At 33.0% G+C, this 19027-nt stretch overlaps 2 protein-coding genes across 2 annotated transcripts; one reads left to right on the plus strand and one right to left on the minus strand.

Moving 5' to 3' along the window:
* Window positions 1-1552: 1552 nt before the first annotated feature.
* LOC130827791 (cytokinin riboside 5'-monophosphate phosphoribohydrolase LOG7-like) lies at window positions 1553-8761 on the plus strand. Its single transcript, XM_057693643.1, has 7 exons — window positions 1553-1775; window positions 3174-3271; window positions 5122-5152; window positions 5474-5573; window positions 5656-5726; window positions 7186-7329; window positions 8363-8761. Exons 1-7 carry the CDS (start codon window positions 1665-1667, stop codon window positions 8456-8458), a joined length of 651 nt encoding a protein of 216 aa, XP_057549626.1. The 5' UTR covers window positions 1553-1664; the 3' UTR covers window positions 8459-8761.
* A 4688-nt stretch (window positions 8762-13449) lies between these two features.
* On the minus strand, window positions 13450-18680 carry LOC130827790 (2-Cys peroxiredoxin BAS1, chloroplastic-like). Its single transcript, XM_057693642.1, has 7 exons — window positions 18105-18680; window positions 17261-17335; window positions 16761-16842; window positions 16597-16676; window positions 14353-14478; window positions 13884-13997; window positions 13450-13792 (listed from the first exon to the last, which is right to left on the minus strand). The coding sequence occupies exons 1-7, from the start codon at window positions 18489-18491 to the stop codon at window positions 13676-13678; spliced, it is 981 nt and encodes a 326-aa protein (XP_057549625.1). The 5' UTR covers window positions 18492-18680; the 3' UTR covers window positions 13450-13675.
* Between the last annotated feature and the right edge of the window lie 347 nt (window positions 18681-19027).

The following is a 19027-nucleotide window of genomic DNA, read 5'->3' on the forward strand; positions in this document are numbered from 1 at the left end:
GTGATGCAAAATGAGTGAGAAATAAGAGTATCGATATTCTGCCTTTTATCTTGGTTTTTGTGAAGAGCAAACTCAAGAGATAAAAGTGTAAATTAATATCAATTCTCAATAATATTAGACATATATGCCCAGTGAATTTATATCTCAATCGAAAATTCAATTTTAACTCAGTTAGAGCAAGTAACACTTATTCTATAAGTTTTTGTGTTCGATTCTTATATAGCTTTTTTTTTTTCTAACCCTACTAAAAAAAGGCCCCAATCAAAATAAAACTAATCATCTAAAGACCTAAACCCACAAATTAATATTCAAAATCAACATTATTAAGTCAAAAAAAGAATTGGAAAATTTATTGTGATTAATCCAACCAATTTTCATTACCTGTTAATAATCCTATCTTTTGAAATTTTTTAATAATTCAATCTTTGCTTTCAGTTTGTTGCCAATAGACCCTTCAAAAAATGACTTGCTATATCAGATTACCCTCATCTTCTTCCTTCTTTATAATAATCCAATCTATTTTTCATTATCTGTCAATAATTCCACCTTTAAATTTTTTTGTAATAATCCAACCTTTCCTTTTTGTTTGTTGCCAATAGACATTTCAAGAAACTAAATGAAATTGCTATTATTTCCACGACTTATGAAGTTGATGATTGCATAAATAGTAATTGTTTTTACATACATATCCCATCAATTAGGGGTGTTTAAAATATTCGACCCGCTTGACTCGACCGTTTACCCACATCTTAAATGGCGGGTCAATTTTTAAAAAATTAATATAATTGGGGTCAGGTACCCGACCCACCTTAACAGGGTTGGGTCACAGGCCACAAAATACATTGAGTCGGGTACCTGTCGACCCGTTATGTATTATCTTTATCAAGTTGAAATTTACACGTTAAAATTTTATAATCAATATAATTATAAAAAATCAATAATAGTTGTATGTTTTTCACTACCCTTCAATGTATACTACTCTTTTAAATCAGTGGCAAAGAAAATTTGAGTATTTTAAAAATTATGGATTATTTGATAACAATTGAAGAGAAAATACGTTAAAGAAATTAAAAGATACTTAATATGTATGTATGAGATATGTTGGATAATTATAAACTAGTGGCAAAGAGAAATTGAGTATTTAGCTTCTTGAAAGGTTTATTGGCAACAAAATGAAAACAAAGATTGAATTATTAAAAAAATTCAAAAAATGGAATTATTGGCAGGTGATGGAAAATAGGTAGAATTATTATAAAAAAAGAAAAAGATGAGAAGTAACCTGATATAGCAGGTCACTTTTTAAAGGGTCCATTGACAATAAACTAAAACCGAAGATTCAATTACTAAAAAATTTTCAAAAGGTAAAATTATTAACTGGTGATAAAAAATAGATAAAATTAGTCGCAACAATTTTTCCAAAAGAATTACCCCATAACATAAGATATTATAATATTTGTATTATGAACAAAAAAAAATGGTTACTTGATAGAGGCGTTACCCAGATGGGCCGGTGGGTTTATATTTATACAACATTTTCATATGCCAACATATCCTCACTTTTGTTCTCATCCGAATTTCTTAATTCTCCAACCTTTTTCTCCCAATTTCTCTGAAATTAATATTCATTTTTATACAAGAAAATAATAATAATAAAAATAATAATAATGGAAGAGATAAAGCCGTCAAAATTCAAAAAAGTTTGTGTATTTTGTGGAAGCAGTTCTGGCAAGAAATCTAGCTACCAAGAAGCTGCTCTTGAATTGGCCAATGAATTGGTAAATTTTATCACCAAATTTTATTTTTTTCATGCATTATCATAATTATTAGAAATATTTAATAATTATTAAAAATACATACTAAATTTGAGCTATATCATAATAAAAGATTGCTCCTTTTACCCAGATTTTTTTTTGCAATGTAGTTGAAAATGAATAGTTTTTATGGGTTTTTCATTTGTGCTCTGTATTTTACTACATTTGCTTTAAAATTTGTTAAAAAGCAATAAAATGACATTTTAATAATTGATTTTTTTATGGGTTTTATGTTTTAAGAGTGTTTATTCACTTATTATCTAAAAATATAATGAAATTTCCATAAATAGATGATGAAAATGAGTTAAAAATCAAAACTTTCCTGGGTTACCTACTTCAAAACCCTCTATTTTTTGTTGGGTTATTTCAAAATGTGATCTTTTTCATTATAATGAAACAAATTAGTAATTTTTCATTGATTTATTGTAAAAATTTGGTAAAAATTAATTTGGGTATGAGAGAGAAATTCATTGCTAGCTGTAATCTGTCTGTCAGTATAGCATCCTTCTTGCATGATGCTTCTTTCCACCATTTCTTTCCCTCTTCATTTTCTTGGGTTTTTGATATTATTATTATAATTATATTCATTAATACAGAGTTAATTAAGTGAGAAAACAAAAAAAATAAAATTCTAATTGAAATAAAAAAAGATTAAATTTTTATAAAATTTCTCCTATGGTGCTCTCAAGGGAAACAAACGTGCTTGTTGGATATCATGACCCATAAAAGCGTGGGGTGGAAACATATGGGGCTTCAATTAATTCCATTTCCACCAACAATGGAAGAAATAAATTTAATATTTTAAAAAGATGAATAATAAATAATGAAAAACTCCATTATTTTGATGTATGGTTTGAAATCAAATACTTCTTCCATGGCATCGAATTACAATATATTATGTTGGAAAATGACACCATCATCGGTATCACAAATATAATGGAGTAGTATCAATTATAATGGAGCAGAGAAAGTATTGACCATCAATTTATCTTTTGATTGAGTTGATACATATAGGCCGAGGGCCCCTTGAAATCGCTACTAATAATGATTTATTGTGATGAGAAATATTATTATCAAATATCATACAGATAATATTTATATACTTCTATTTAACATTGAATAATATATGAATAATTTAATGAAACTTCACTCACTAGACTTGTTAGAATACAAGCATAAGCATATGGTTCACAATCATCAATATTTTAATAAAAATATTGTCATTGTTTCTTGTTCTAGTTTTTTGGTGTTTGATCATTGATGATGTGGGTTTTTGACACGTGTCCATGAAGTTTTGCTCTATTTTTATTTATGAATTAATAACATTAATAATAATTTTTTCCTCTGGATATGTGTTGGAAGGTGGATAGAAGGATTGATTTGGTTTATGGAGGTGGCAGCGTGGGTTTAATGGGTATTGTTTCTCAGGCAGTTCATGATGGTGGGCGCCATGTTCTAGGGTATGTTCTATACTTAATTATATCTATGACTATCCTTATACCCTTAGGAGTGTAGGACTATGCTCCTATATGACCTATATTTAATGTTTTTACTATGTTTAAATGGATATGACAACTAATTATGTTAAAGTTATGATGCTAATTAAGTTTCCTAAGTGTAGCAACATCATTACTTTGGCTTGTCCATCATAATAATGACCCCTTTTTATTTAGGCTTCTATGAAATGGGAATGTCCCTAAAATTTCTCTTAACCCTAGACCATGAAAAACAAATTTATGTAGCTCCTAGGTGGTGAAGTTGTACTCTCTTTGTCATGTTCCATTAGGTAATTCGTATAGTATATACTATATACTATCTCTCGCTTAAACAGACTCTCGTTTGACTATAATTTACAAATCATAAAATTTGAGAATTATAAATTAATCTAGTAGTTGAAGACTTTTCTTTCACTATTATGACACAATTTCATTCTGATTTCCTAAAAAAGGATTAATTCTCTCACCCTCTTGGCCACTAGGGATTCTCCGGCCTATCATGAAAATAAAAAAATAATAGTAAAAGAATAGATTAATTTGCAAATGAAAAGGTTTTTCTAAGTGGGCTGTTTTGTCAGGCAATTTTAGAGGAACATCCTTATTGCCATACATTTTGTAGACATGAAAAGGTTTGGTAGAAGGATTAACTTTTCACTCTGCAAAACTACATGTCATTCTATTCTATGTAGACTCCTACCATCTTTTTTGGGCCCTAGATTTCTTGGAGTATGTCATTACCACTGTTTCTCATTCTACTCTCTACATTTCTTGAAAGGACAAACTACTATTCCTACATGCCTCTACACCATTCATTTTGCCAACCTACTTATATGTACTTTTATCTTAATCATCTTAATTAATTATTAACACTAGCTTAGAGATGATGATTAAATTTAAACCATCTTGGAATCTTCGATAGTGAATTTTTTATTCCATTTTCGAGTGTTTTTCACAATACCACTTTTTTTTATCGGAAGTAAATCCTTGTTCAGGTCTCATATTGGTAATTACTAACCAAAAAGTTCCATTTTTATTGGTACTGATGTTGGATACTGGTACGTGTTCAAATGTCGGATACGTCTAAATATTCAATTTTATGCCTAAAATGAAGTGTCTAAGTGCCATACTAATGTCTAAGGATCGAGGATTGGACACGGGGACGTGAAGCGAAATGAAGAGTTCGAGTAACATTGATTAGGATTTAGGTTGAAGCGTGTTGTTAATTCTAGCTACTTTATGAGATGTGTGTACCCTTCGCTCTCTTGTTAAACCATATTACGAGATACATCACCATGTTGATATGTATCAATTTCCAAAAACTAGAATTTAAATGTGATTTCCACTTAGGTGAGATTTGCACTTTGCAGTGTAAAAATTTACGTAATCTTACCCATTGGGATGACACAGAAGCTGTTTTTATTTCACCTTTGATAGAAAACAACATTTTTAAGTTTATACAAATAGGCATTGCACATGATTTAACAAACCATTTGACTAATCTGAAACCAAAAAAATATTTGAACCCCTAAAAGAAAGACTTCTAAAACTTTATCTATAAATGAAACATAGAAGTATAAAAACAAAAGTGCTTTTTTGCTTATTGTTCCCACTTTGTGGTCTAAGTTGATGTACTTCTCTACTACCTTTATAAGGTGCAATCAATTGCTTTGACATATAGGCTATTTGAATGTTTGAATGGCTTTGTTGAAATTTCTATTAAAGCTAATTACATCATTATGATTTTATTTAGAAGTTTGACAAGCTTCAATTTAGTTAACATGCCTTTTGCTTTTGGTGGTTGTTTTCACTTGCAGGGTCATTCCAAAGAGCCTCGTTTCTAAAGAGGTAAAATCCGATTCTCACTGATTAGCTTGCAGACGTAAGTTTGTCATAGTCGCCTAGATAATGATATGAATCGACTCATTAAATCATTTGTGTTTCTTGTCATGTGAAATCGTAGATGATTTTCACTGTAAAGAGAGTCGATCAAATGTTGTATTAACTTCGGTATTACCAAAATTAATGTATGACTTTGTAAATGACATGCGATTTGGAAGGGTGAAAATTACTCCCTCTTGGAACATATTGGATATAAGTCATTGAGTATTGACTATCGTTACATATAAGGCTATAAGCGATTCCCTAACAAACATTTTGATGGAGCAGATAACCGGTGTAACTGTTGGGGAAGTGAAAACTGTATCGAACATGCACCAAAGGAAGGCTGAAATGGCGAAACAAGCTGATGTATTCATTGCGTTACCTGGTATGTAATTCATACTAACATCGATCAATAAGGAAAAATCGCATGCATAATTATTCTCATATTCGTTTCCTTACAATCTTAGGTGGATATGGGACTCTTGAAGAGCTACTAGAAGTGATCACATATGCTCAACTCGGAATCCACCGAAAGCCTGTAAGAATAATATATCGTATTTCCTTACATGTTCTTTCTCGAGCCGAGGGTCTCACAGGCCGCAACCTCCTTATCTCCTTAGATAAGGGTATGGTGTGTCGTTTTCCATCCCTACTTAGACCATGATCATAGTTTTAATGAGTGAAATATACTGGTTATAATGATGATGACGACAATGATGATAATCTTACTATACAAAAACATGGAGTGTTGATTTATCCAATCTTTTGGCAAGTAAAACCAATAAGAAAAACACCCAAAAGAGGTAGGCCAAAGTTTAATAATTTAATTAAAGATGGTATAATTATAATTATATGCATGGATTATGGAAAGACCAACTACCAATCAAACTTTTTATGTGAAAATTGTCCCAAGAGTTTGAAACAACCAACAAGTGTGTAATGGATTAAGAAGGTTGGATTGTTGGCTTTCTGTTAAAAGAATGATTCCTTTCTCTTCTTTTGACTTTGCTTTTTTTCTCTTATTGTTTTTGAATCATTGTTGTAGACTGTCGTCAGAAATTTTTGTGCTAGACTATGGTAGTCAACATCTTCCTTTCCCTTGCCGACTATGCGCTTTAATATGAAGTCGGTTATATAAACCAAAACAAATTAACGTGAAAGATAATATACATATCAAAAAGCCGCTAAGCTTTGAGCGAATAATTTAAACCCCACCATATGTTCAAAGAAGGAATAATAAGTGAAATTCAAACCTGTGACCATAGTGTGAAAATATGGTATCGGTCAAGGCCGTGGTAAAAGTTGCCAAATGGATATCGCAGTAAATATGGATAATTTCACGATCAATGCGGTCTGCTCACATTACACTCAAAAACTTTTACAATACAGTCGCGATACAGTGATGCAGCATTGTTTTTGCACTATGCCAAAAAAATCAAAAACTTAAGCTGATAGTTGACTCGTTATATGTTATATTTTGATTCATCGCTACAACTAAGAAAATCAATTTAATGATCATTAATGTCTATTTTCATATTCTTTCATTCATATCTATTGAATATTAATATATAATTTTTATGATTTTCTAAAACATAATTAAAAAAATAGTAGATTTGATCAAGATAATTTGTAGCTTAGTGAGATTTGATGAGGAAAGATGGTTGAAAACGCATGTGATTCCTTGTTTGATATCACATGGAAACATGCAAGAAGATTCATGGTGTATTCTAATAATTGTATAACTTTCTCCTCAACATCAGGGTATCTTAATATACCTTTTGAGTCAGATTTTTTGAACATAATATTTTATTTTAATTTGAATAATACCCGTATGGTAAATTTGAACCGATACGATGATGCGACTTTGTTTTTTCACTATGAGTCTCGAGCCATATAGTCTAGGCAAAACCCGGACCTAGATTCGCTTTTATTCAAAGGCATGGTTATTAGTATCTTCTCATTGAAGTTGTGTTAAACTTTTAATAAAAAATTTGCAGGTGGGTCTTTTGAATGTGGATGGGTACTACAATTGCTTATTGTCTTTTATCGATAAGGCCGTTGATGAAGGCTTTGTCTCTCCAACTGCTCGTGGGATCATTGTGTCAGCTCCAACAGCCAAAGAATTGTTTAGAAAGCTTGAGGTAAATTAATCAATACCCAACAACGTCACTTATTCCTCTGTTTCTTTGAATTTCTTTTGAATTTGCTGCATTGTAGCTAAATGTTTTCTCGCTGAAAATCGCAATGCAGCAAATTCAAACTGGCGGAAAAGTACTAATAGGCAATAGCCGTAAGTGAGGTAGGGTCTTGAAAGACAACAAGAACTGCGATGAACTAGGAGGAAAAATCCGTTCACATATGATATGAAACTCTAACTTAGAATTTGTTATTGGGACTCGGATACTGATGTCGGATACTGGTACGTGTCCAAGTGTCAAACACGTTTATTCAATTTTACGCCGAAAATGGAGTGTCTAAGTGCCATATCAATGTCCGAGCATCAAGGATCGGACACGGGTACGTGAAGTAAAATGAAGAGTCAAAGTAACATAGCTTATAATATATGTGGTCTTATCATTGAAATTAACGAGTTCTTTACCTACTATTTTACCGCGTCTCTAAAATGTTAAGAATTGAATATTATAGTAAGGTTAAGAGTTAAGAGTGAGGGTCGGTCCTATAAGGGGTCAAACAACGCTTTAATATTTGATAATTAGAGGCCTATAATAGTATATTTTGTAACTAAGGGCCTATTAAAAAACAGTTTTATAAGACAAATTCCAGGCGGTCTTAAGACAGTTTTATAAGACAAAAAACATGGCTTATTAAAAAACATATTTAGATACTTATAAACTCGAAGCTGTCTGGTAGCAGGGCTACATGAAAGTATGCATCATGTACATAAAATATGCAGGAAGAATGTATGGAAGATATAGGGATTGATGCATTATTCATGACTAGGTCTAGAGTTGTGTACATAATTAGCACTATTAATTAATCAACATCATTATTAACCCAATATCCTGCTTGAAAACAGGGTTCGTGAAGGTAAGGTAACGAACAATCCATACTTGTACCCCTTCAGAGAGAGGATGCACTATTAATTAATAAAATGATTAAATTACGAAAGTTATTAATCTTGCTAATTACTCGATCGATGTTTCGGATGAACAGGAGTATGTCCCGGAGATCGATGAATTGTCGTCGAAGTTGATCTGGGAAGAAGTGGAGAGGCCTAATTATGTCCAAGAATCAGGCGTTACGACATAACCAGACTCGTGGTGCTAGTACTGATGGTGAAAATGATAATGAAAAGTTTTTGGCATACACAAAAGTACAGTAATATGTGATGCTGGTATATGTGATAATGTTTAGTAGTATAGGAAGGATGTTGGGAGGGGGCCTTGGTTTTTTTGGGTACTTATTGACAAATTTTATTGACCACCCCATTTTGGTTGTATACATGACTTGGAAAAAAAATGAATGGTTTTTAACATCAAGCTCAATGAAAGAAGAAAAAATTTAGCCCAACTCGTATATTTAACAGATTTAATTTTCTGTTTTATTTATTTTACTTATATTTTTCCTTTTTGATGTGACTACTTTTGAATGAGAATGTGAGAATGTAACAAAATGAGTAGAATGGCAAGCTGTACATATTTAATTTGCTTTTGTGCCAAAAGGGTTTTGTTCTTAGCCATTCTTCAACTTATTAGTGCAAAATGCGGCAACAATTGTAATCGTTGTAACTGGGGATGTAAATGGGGCGGGGGCAGGTATTAGAATTACCATTTCTATTCCCATTTGTTAATGCAATCCCTATTCCCATTCACATCCTCGCGGCGGGTATAATTTTTTTCCTCGTCCCCGCCCCGATGGGTTTGTATCTAAAACCATCTTCGCCCCACCACCCATCTGGATATCCATCCCCGTGTAATACCCATTTTTCCCGCCCCATTTTCCCCGCCATATTTATCTAACAAGTAAAATTCGCAATGATATAAAAAATTATGATACAAATTTTACTAATGAAATGTGTTTTTTTGATGCAGTTTGTATTTCTTTTTCATGTCAAAATACATTTTTTTAGACAACACTAAGATAACAATTAAATATAAAATAACCAACAAAATAAAAAGATACACTAATCAAAACAATATTAAAACATGCTAAAACTAAATTAAATTAAATTATCGTTAAACAAAAAAATAAAACACTAGTTAACAAATAAGTAAAACAAAAAGTAAACATGAAAAAAAACAAAAACAAAATTTAAAATTTGATATTGTATGAAGCATACTTCATGAAAAAAATTGATCAGCTATCTATCTTCCAGGATCCACCCATTTCTAATTCTTTATTGTTTGTTTAGATTATGCATCTTACGATTTTCATAATCCTTATCATATCTCCAATTAGGCTCCAAAAGACCACACTCTCTTTGTCTTTTTTCCCAAAATTTGTACATATTTTAGGCGAGTATCTTGAGGCGGGGCGGGGTGGGGCGGGGATGGGGCGGGTATCACCTAAAACCCATCCCCATCCCCATCCCCGCGGTGGGTATGAATTTTATACCCGTACCCGCTCCATGACCCATCAAACCGGGACCCATCCCCTTTCCGATGGGGCGGGTCTCCTATTAGACCCGCCCTGTTTGCATCCCTAGTTGTAACAATTAGGTAATGCGACAACGATTGCGATGAGAACGACGGTGTTACCTTAACGTTAAATATTAGTTAAAAGCATGAAATATCCTTTGAAATGGTTTAAATATAATTTTTTTACAACGCAAAAAATATTGTTTTGATATTTTTAAATCGTTATATTACGATCGATGCGATGCAATCTATTCATACAATTCTATTAGAGTTACTGATAAGTGGAAATTTTAATTACCGCAAGCGCACGGTGTACATGTAGCTACAGGTCGAACATAAGGAGGCAAGTTAATCAATTTGTTTGCTTTATGACTACAAGACACAGATCAACAAGTAATTGGGTTGAAAAACTAATACTACAATGCAAATAAACTAATAATTAAAGTTGAAATAATGATTAATACGAAAATAACGCTAATATGACAAATCCAAGGCATCGGAAATCACCTAATTCTAACACGGGAGTCAATTACTCTCATAATTGTATGAATTTGAGTTATTAGCATGATTAAACGTGATCTACTTAACCTCAAGCTTCCGCTCTATTGATCAATATCGGTTTAAGGCCTTACTAGTGTTAATCCTCAAACTTTCGTTTTATTGGCTAAACTAATAGGAATTTAACTTAAATATATCTCAATCTTAAATTAATCCTAATCTCAAACTTCCGTTTTATTGAAAAGGTTAATAAAGATATTTAACTGAGATTCATTAAGCATAAGTTTAATCATAGACTCAATTTTCACACAATTAATAGATAAAATATTATCCCATGCTTCGAATTAGGGTTTATACCCCAACCCTAGAGATGAAAACTACTAACTAGACATGGTAATAAAAACGCAAATCATGATGAATGATCACTTAGTAGAAATAGTGACATAAAATGATGAGTGATTTCAATGCACAAAGATAAATAATAAAGTGATAAACAAAGAAAACTTACAAATTGAGAAGAACGAAAATGTAAATTGCAAGAGCATTTAATGTAACAACGAAGTTCAGCAACAAAAAGCTTAAGGAACAAAAAAAATTCACAAGATTAAAAACTGAAAACTAAAACTGTTGTATGACTAAAAATAAATAAATAAATAAAATAACTACCACTATTTAAGTGGCTTAAAAAAAATAACCGTTGAACGCACGAACAGAGCATCTGAAGTACTGGCGACGAGTCGTGACATCAGGAGCGATGAGTCGTCGCTTTGCTACTGCATGGAGTATGTGACTTCAGTGAGTTGGCGATGAGTTGTGACAATATTGAGGACGAGTCGTCGCTCAGCTTCTGGATTGCAATGCTCAGATCAAAAACTATGTGACGAGCCGTGGCATCAGAAGTGACGAGTCGTTGCTTTGGCACTGGACTATGATGCTGAGATCAACAGATGTGCGACGAGTTGTGGCATTTTGTGGGACAACTCGTCGCTTTTGTTCTGAACGGTAATGCTGAGCGACGAGACGTGGCTTTTTTGGCATGGCTTAGTTACGACTCGTTTCTTCCCCTTGAGGCTTGTTTAGCTTGATCTCTTCACTTTTTTTAGGGATCTTAGGCTATTTCTCCAGGTCTTCACCCTCTTATCACCCCCGGGACCTAACAAAACTCCGATTTTGCCTCAAAAATTACATAAAATACATTATCAAGCACATGAGATAAAAATTATCAAATATCTCTAACAACACTACCTAAAATCCACCAAAACATCACATAAGGAGCATGAAATTAACACAAATAAGTGCAAATAATTACACTTATCAGTTACTAATTACCAATTTACAACTATATACTATATAGTAATTATGATAAAGGATTTCAATGAACCAAGTGAGGCTTTAAAATGATTGCGTAGAAACTTTAAGAAAATTCACAATTTATAAATTTATCTTTTAATAAGTTACTGTTGTTAGATTTTCATTTAATGTTTCTATATTCGTATTTATTTTCATACTTGAGCTGATACAATCTAAATCAGACTAGTTCGTCATGATCATCGTATTAAGTCTATCTCACTCATAAAATCTATAATCATGGTGTAGAGAGGAATAAAAGACAACTGATCAATCCTTTTAATTTGACATTGCAGCCAATAAGACCTTCGGATCGTTCTTAAATTACTATTAGAAGAAGAGGGTGTGTGAACATGCTAGTTTCCAATTGACAATTTTGATAATGAATGATAGATTTGGAAGAAAAAGAAGGTTGATATTCCAAACTTGGTGTAGTCTCATAAGTCACATGACAAGACTAGGAGACAATATTAAGGGAAATAATGTATGATGTCTTCTAAAATTGGGACGATTGGGGAAGGGGCAGCGTGGATGACCATTTTTAAGGGATACTTCAAGTATGCTTGTCTTATCAAGCTATTTTGTTCCTTCACATGACTATCTATAAATGAAAACAATGTTACTTTTAGCAGGATTGTGATAGGTGTTCATGATAGAATTCTATACTTTTCCTTATCACTATGATTCAATTTCTTACCTTGTGGGGTATTTGGTTGATAGGAATAAGTGTTTGGCAAGAACTAGTGGAATATAGCACATTAGTTTGCTAATTGTGAGTATATGCTATGGTTAGAGGTGGCTACAAAGGGCCGCTTTGAATGGGTTATGAATCGGTTCAACTGAATATGATTTTAATTTGACTTAGTTTTAAGATTTGGTCAAATCAAATTGTTTTAGAGTGAACTCAGATTGACTTTTTATAGTGGGGGTTAATGATATCAAATTTGACCTTTACTCTCACATTTTACTATACATCTTTCATTTATGACGTGTTTGAAAATACTTAAGAAAGAAACCAGAATACAATAAAAGATGAAGGCAAGTGAAGGGAGGAAAAGAGACACAAGAGAAGCAAGTTTCGTTTCTAATTATTTGCGAGAGAATTTAATATATCGTAAATTTCATCCTTTTAATTATATTAATTTCATTTCCTCCCCTTTTCCATTTACTATCCAAATAACTTAAAATTTCTCCATTTCAACTTCATTCTTTCTCCTATAGTAGTACATTTTCTCTTGCGTTATAAGTCATTCTATTGTTTTCAATGCTCAGTAGAATAAAGTTGTTTATGGACAAGTTTTCCATCAAGTCTAACCCCCTATTATCTTGTATTTTTAAAAAATCTAATAGACCGGCCTAATTGAGACCTTCTCTTTAAAAGTGAGTCTCTCACAACAATTTGTGTCTCTAAACAAGTTTTAGATAGGCTAAACTCATCAATTAAGATAAGCGAGCGAGAGGCAATACAAAAAATATTCACAAGCAAACTCTTCCGTCCTAATAATAAATTTTAAATAATTTTTTTAAAATTTAAATTTGGAGATTTTGGGTCATCTCAAATAAAAATCACCAAATACCAATGCCTGATGGGCCAACTTATCTATGTAAGCCTTTTTATCAATATAAATATCTACTATAGTCCTGTAGAATCTATTTTTATTAGGACCATAAAAACAGGCAAACTACGCAATTTAAAGCCTGGAATCTATTCTTGTTAGGCCCAAACCATTTTCCATCCAACATGCCTATGAACAACTCAATTATGCTACTAGAGGTGTTCAAAACAAACCTGACCCGAAACACCATTTACATGATACATGATGAAGTTCTTGGTTTGATATTATAGAACTAGCTTTGCCATAGAACATAATCCGAGTAGCTCAATCAGATTAGTATACACCATCGAAATTGCATCTGCCTTAAGCAATAAATAGAGATAAGCTCTTTGCATTTATTCCTCAGAATCAGCTCAAAATTCAAAAAACAGATCACGATACAGGAATATAAATCAGGAACTTCTATGGGATACTACCCAAATCCTCCCTTAAATAGCAGAAAAGTACTCCTTGCTAAGTTTGGGGTCGGGTTTCATGGATTTCTCCCCTGGCTTCCACCCAGCAGGGCACACTTCATCGGGGTTCTCCTGCACGTACTGCAATGCCTGCAAAGCAAAGCCAAGAGAAAAACGAATCACCCACTGCTTAAATTTTCAGTACAAACACGTGAATGAAAACGCAAGAATTTCTTCATACCTGAAGTGTTCTCAAAGTCTCATCAACGCTACGACCGATAGCAAGGTTGTTTATGGTTGAATGTTGAATGACTCCCTCCTTGTCAATAATGAATAATCCTCTCAATGCAATTCCCTGGTAAAAATGAACCGGAAAATGAAGGGCGAAACTTAAATGTTGTCCAGAATCATTAATGATTGAGAATTGAGGGCAAACACAAGTATATTACAACATCAACACCATTTGCATTGTCTCGCATGCATTTAAGGAATCAGTTTGTTTTTCCAAAAAAAGAACTTCAACAGTCCATGGGGCTGCTTATACTAGTTCACATATACTGTATATTGATGAAAATTCATACAAAAAATGCACCCAGAATGAATGTCAAAATGGTGGTTATGATCCAATGAGAAAGTGAAACATGAAATTAAGTGAATGTTAAGAAGCAGGTTTATGCTCAGACGAGATTCAACAAGTGAAACATGCATACCTGGTCTGGGATCAGAACATTGTAAGCCTTTGAAATAGACTTAGTTACATCAGAAACCAAGGGGTAGCTGAGATCACCCAAACCGCCAGACTTCCTATCGGTTTGGACCCAAGCAAGGTGCGAGAACTGCACAATAAAGTACATTAATGATTGCTTAAAACAAACTACAACACCAGGAATGTGATATCAAAACGCGTCCATCAAATAAAAGACTCTGAAAAGTGAAAAGGAAATGTATCCACAATCCACATAAACCCTGACGATAAAGTTTTTTGAAAAATTTATTTTTAGCAGCTTTTTATGTGCAAGACATATAGCATTAATCAAGGCACTGTTTTGATACAAGAACCTTAAAACAGAACATTGTACGACAGAAGTACAGCAGAAATTTACATTAAGCACCAGAAAATATTGCACTTGAATCAAGTTAGTACTCTAACGAACATCTACTATACATGCAAACATAAAGCAAAAGCAAAACAAAAATTTGAACCATTAAAGTGACATTCATATAAAAACCGAATCAAGGTTTGTATACAAAACAAGTGGAATAAAAATTTTGAAACTTTTAGCTCCAATACTCTTGCTATCCGCAAGATAAAAAACAACAATATCAACCTCATTATAAGTCATTACAGAGCAACATAATCACACAGGTTTCGTTTAAGTTGGTATACAGCCATTCTAAACTTGCAAAGATTGTACATAATGTTGCCTTTTGCCAAATGAAAGGAGTTCGAAGTTTGATATTAAATGTAACATAATTGCATAGCTAGGAAAAGGGTTAACACAAATTACTGATCCCATGTGATGTATTTGGTTAACATGCTCAGCCAAATAAAAGAAAGCCCTAGGGGTACACTCCTTCAGGCTTCGAGGCACTTAACCTTCACCTCAAGTTGATAAACTAACTAAACCATGCAACGATGAGATCATCCAACAAATCACAAAAAGTACTTCAACTAGCTTAAACAAAGACATAATATATACCATAGGAAAGGTCTTCTTTCTTTTGTAAATTTTCTCTTTTCCTCCTAATTAACATATGCGGCACAAAATGATGAAGCACAAAAAGGATGAAGTGCAAAAGTGGAATAAGCTCAGAGAGTGCAACTTAAAAGCAATTTCTTAACCAAACCCGTGCATCATAAAAGCAAGAACATTACCCTCCCTTAACTATCAACACCTTTCTAGTACTAGCAACACAAAGTAAGTTGTGAGATTCAAACCATACTATCGACTCCAGATCTTTATCAGTAAAATTTAGCATATCACATGGAGAGGAGCGCAGAAGATGAATCAACTGCAAATCCTAGGATAGAACTTGCTTACATCAGTAGCACATGTAGCTCAACAAGATAAATATATATTCAAAAGTACAGCTTCAAAAGGCCTTGGAAAGACATTGAGCAATGGCTATGATTAATGACCACAATCTTTAGTATCAGGTATTGAGCCTCACTTCGATGAGGAGTGTACCTCAAATTTGGGTTTTTGCGTAGATTCCTATCAAGTTGTATCAACTAAGAACATCTTTCGCCAATTCAAATATTCTTTTTAACTAACATCTATTGTTCTGTTACAAGTACTGCATCTAACAAAACCTTTTAATAGTACCCAACTTCCTAGTTAAGCACAAAATCCATCATAATTGCTCTTGTTCAGAAATATTGTAAAATGCTTCACTATACAATTCGACAAAAATATAGTGATTTTGCAACATCATACTAGCCGACTTCAATAAGGCACAAACATCATCACGAGTCTGTTATGTTCCAGCATTATTAGCCAAAATCATAGGGTGAAGAAACCAAGTACTTCACTAACACACTCAACAGAAGCTAAGCAAATTTGCAAACACTTCTATTGGAGTATGAATGGTTATGTTTTTGCTACTCTACCACGGTCATGCTGATCTCAAATGTAAGTTTCTACAAGATTAGCAATGTTCAACCCAAGGTCTCCATTCAACCTTTTTTCAGGACATCACTCGTAAAACAAGCCATAGATTGTCAGATTTACATCATGTCATTAGGTAATAGATATGAAAATGTTAAGCTAGAAGTAACAACTAAAGATAAGAATAGGAAACAGTGAGGAAAAATGACAAGAGCTCACCTCGCTCCTACTAGAGTCTAACATCCAGCTAAGCAAACAACATAAATACAAATGGAAGCAACGTAATACAAGACACAAACTAAGATGGAAGCAATTTGAGAAATGAAAGATAAAAAAAATACTTACAACACTGTCAGTGGAAACACCAAGGATTTCAGTGTTCAACTTCTCAAACTCTGCATAACGGTCACTGAAAGCAGTGATTTCTACACCAAGGAAGACACAGAATTTAGTAAATGATTATGTAATAATAAATCTGAACGTTCCAATTAAAAACTCAGTATACTAACCAGTAGGGCAAACAAATGTGAAGTCCAAAGGATAGAAAAACAATATTACATATTTCTTTCCCCTGTAATCAGAAAGTTTGACCTGCACAAGACAAAAAAGCAATTAGCTCTACACTTCCCCTGTTCCGCATCAACCCTGAACATCCCATAAAGAAAAAGGGCTACATGGTCAAGGCAAGAAAAATGCTCATCATTAGCTTGATACATCTATTCATTATTCCCTCTATTCCTTTAAGTTTGCCCCATTTGACCAACAATGTGGAGCTTTCACGGTCATCTGGAGCAAATACTAAGGACTGGTGGCGCCACATGAATTAAAGTAGGTTAATTCCTAAATGCAACAGGAGCAATCATGTCTAAAACAAAGCAATCCAATTCTTATCAATACTGATTGCAAGTTTCTTAAGTTAAGCAATATTTTTTTATGATAAAAGAGAATCGAGCGACACTCTTATCATTTAAGCTAGAAAAAACAACAGAAGAGAAGATTAAGAGATTACATTAATAAACTCTTGGTCAAAAACAGCCTCCGCTTCAAAGTCTGGTGCAACATTTCCAACTAAAGGAACATCACTCTGCAAAGATAAAACAACAAATTTATTTAGAAAAGATACCACATTTAGCTCAAAATGATTAGTTCACATTATGACAATGGTACAGCCATAACTAATTGTGTAATCATAATTACCAACACCAACCAGCAACAGACCATCAGTTATTAAAGATTTAGAAAAAGGATTTAACACTAGTAACTGCTTCCAACGCAAAATACTTCACATTGGACTATAGTCATCCATAAATTTAAATAATTTTATGAAGATGGTAAAAAAAATCAGCATTTTTTGATTTCCATTCTCAATAATATAAATACTTCCTCTATGTCGTTTCGGTTCACCACAAGTGTTAAGAAAGCTATCTATGGTTCACATTTGTCGACCATCACAATATTCCCCTACTTCTAATTACATCCATCAACTTAAATTGTCTTCGAATTTGTGCAAAAAGTAAAGGAAACACATGTTGAGATGGAGGAAGTGAAGTGTGGAGTACCAATTAATGATCAAAGTTTACCAATAAGATCAAATATTGGAAAAAGTACACACAAAAGCTTCCATTTAAATCACCAATAAATCGATATATAAGCAAGATAAAATCGCAAATATACAGAAATCACGAACCACAGCATACAATTTTAGCCTTTTACTTGTATAGTTGTGTCCAATTCACATTTCTATCAGCCAGTTGAAATTCAAGTTTAAAATATTAAGAATTTACGAAAGAACAAAAAAAAAATCATATCAGCGTAATTCCAATTGAAAAATGAAGGACAGAGAAGATACATACAGAAGCGCAAACGGTAAAGCTGCGTTTGGAAGAGGGAGAGCGGCAAGAAGAGAGAGAACGAGGAGATTGGAAAGATTTGGTAAAATTGGAGGAAACATTTAGGGTTTGAGGAAAGGGTTTAAGAGATGCAACTGCCATTGGAGCAGAAGATTTGGAGGAGAAAGCTCTAGGGTTTGGAGAGAGAATTGCAGATGAAGATGCAATGGAAGCCATTGTTGATCGTCTCTGTTCTTCGCGTTTTGGAGTTGAGAATTTATGGCGAGGATGAGCTAAGTGAGTGGGATGGGAATGGATAAGTAGAGTGTTGAGATTTGAGCGAGTGAAATGTGAATTGAGTGGGTAATTATGGTTATGTCCTTTGCCCAAACAACATTTTGTATTAGACATAAAATATGTGATGTGTCGAAGTATGTCACTTATCTGGTAAAGTTTTGTGGCGATTAATTTGTGTGACTATATATAGTAATGAGGTATGTTTTAGTATGTGTATTTCTTCTAATAATTGTCGTACCAAATCGTGATGGGAGCCATAACAAAACGTTTCCACCTTAAAATTGGTTATGAATGAAGGATTTGATGGACCATAACTACGAACCACTAGCATGACGTGTATAAGGTATGTCTACAAAACATGTAGATATCGATCGAGCGGGTATGAAGCGAATGTTAATGCGATAGATAAAAATAAAGCCATCGAAATTTACTCATTTGCCTTCTTTAAATATTTTAACACATAAATATCATCAAGTGACTCTAACATAAATTTGAAGGCATAATTTAAAAGTCAAATATTAAGAAATCATTATTATAATGATAGAACGAGTAAATTTGATTGCCCATCGATAATAAAATATTAAACTTTCATTATAGTATCTTTATATGACAAAAATTTAAAATCATTGATGTTAAATGGTTGATATTTA

Source organism: Amaranthus tricolor, chromosome 11, assembly GCF_026212465.1.
Source record: "Amaranthus tricolor cultivar Red isolate AtriRed21 chromosome 11, ASM2621246v1, whole genome shotgun sequence".
NCBI classification, from domain to species: Eukaryota; Viridiplantae; Streptophyta; class Magnoliopsida; order Caryophyllales; family Amaranthaceae; genus Amaranthus; species Amaranthus tricolor.

Excerpts from the sequence above, each read along its gene's own strand:
- LOC130827791 (XM_057693643.1), top strand. The coding sequence starts at position 1,665 with ATGGAAGAGATAAAGCCGTCAAAATTCAAAAAAGTTTGTGTATTTTGT. Across the intron at positions 3,272-5,121 it reads GGTGGGCGCCATGTTCTAGG|GGTCATTCCAAAGAGCCTCG; the intron begins GTATGTTCTATA and ends TTTCACTTGCAG. Across the intron at positions 5,727-7,185 it reads TCGGAATCCACCGAAAGCCT|GTGGGTCTTTTGAATGTGGA; the intron begins GTAAGAATAATA and ends AAAAATTTGCAG.
- LOC130827790 (XM_057693642.1), bottom strand. The coding sequence starts at position 18,491 with ATGTCTAATACAAAATGTTGTTTGGGCAAAGGACATAACCATAATTAC. Across the intron at positions 16,843-17,260 it reads TTGACCAAGAGTTTATTAAT|GTCAAACTTTCTGATTACAG; the intron begins GTAATCTCTTAA and ends TGTCTTGTGCAG. Across the intron at positions 16,677-16,760 it reads CACATTTGTTTGCCCTACTG|AAATCACTGCTTTCAGTGAC; the intron begins GTTAGTATACTG and ends TCCTTGGTGTAG.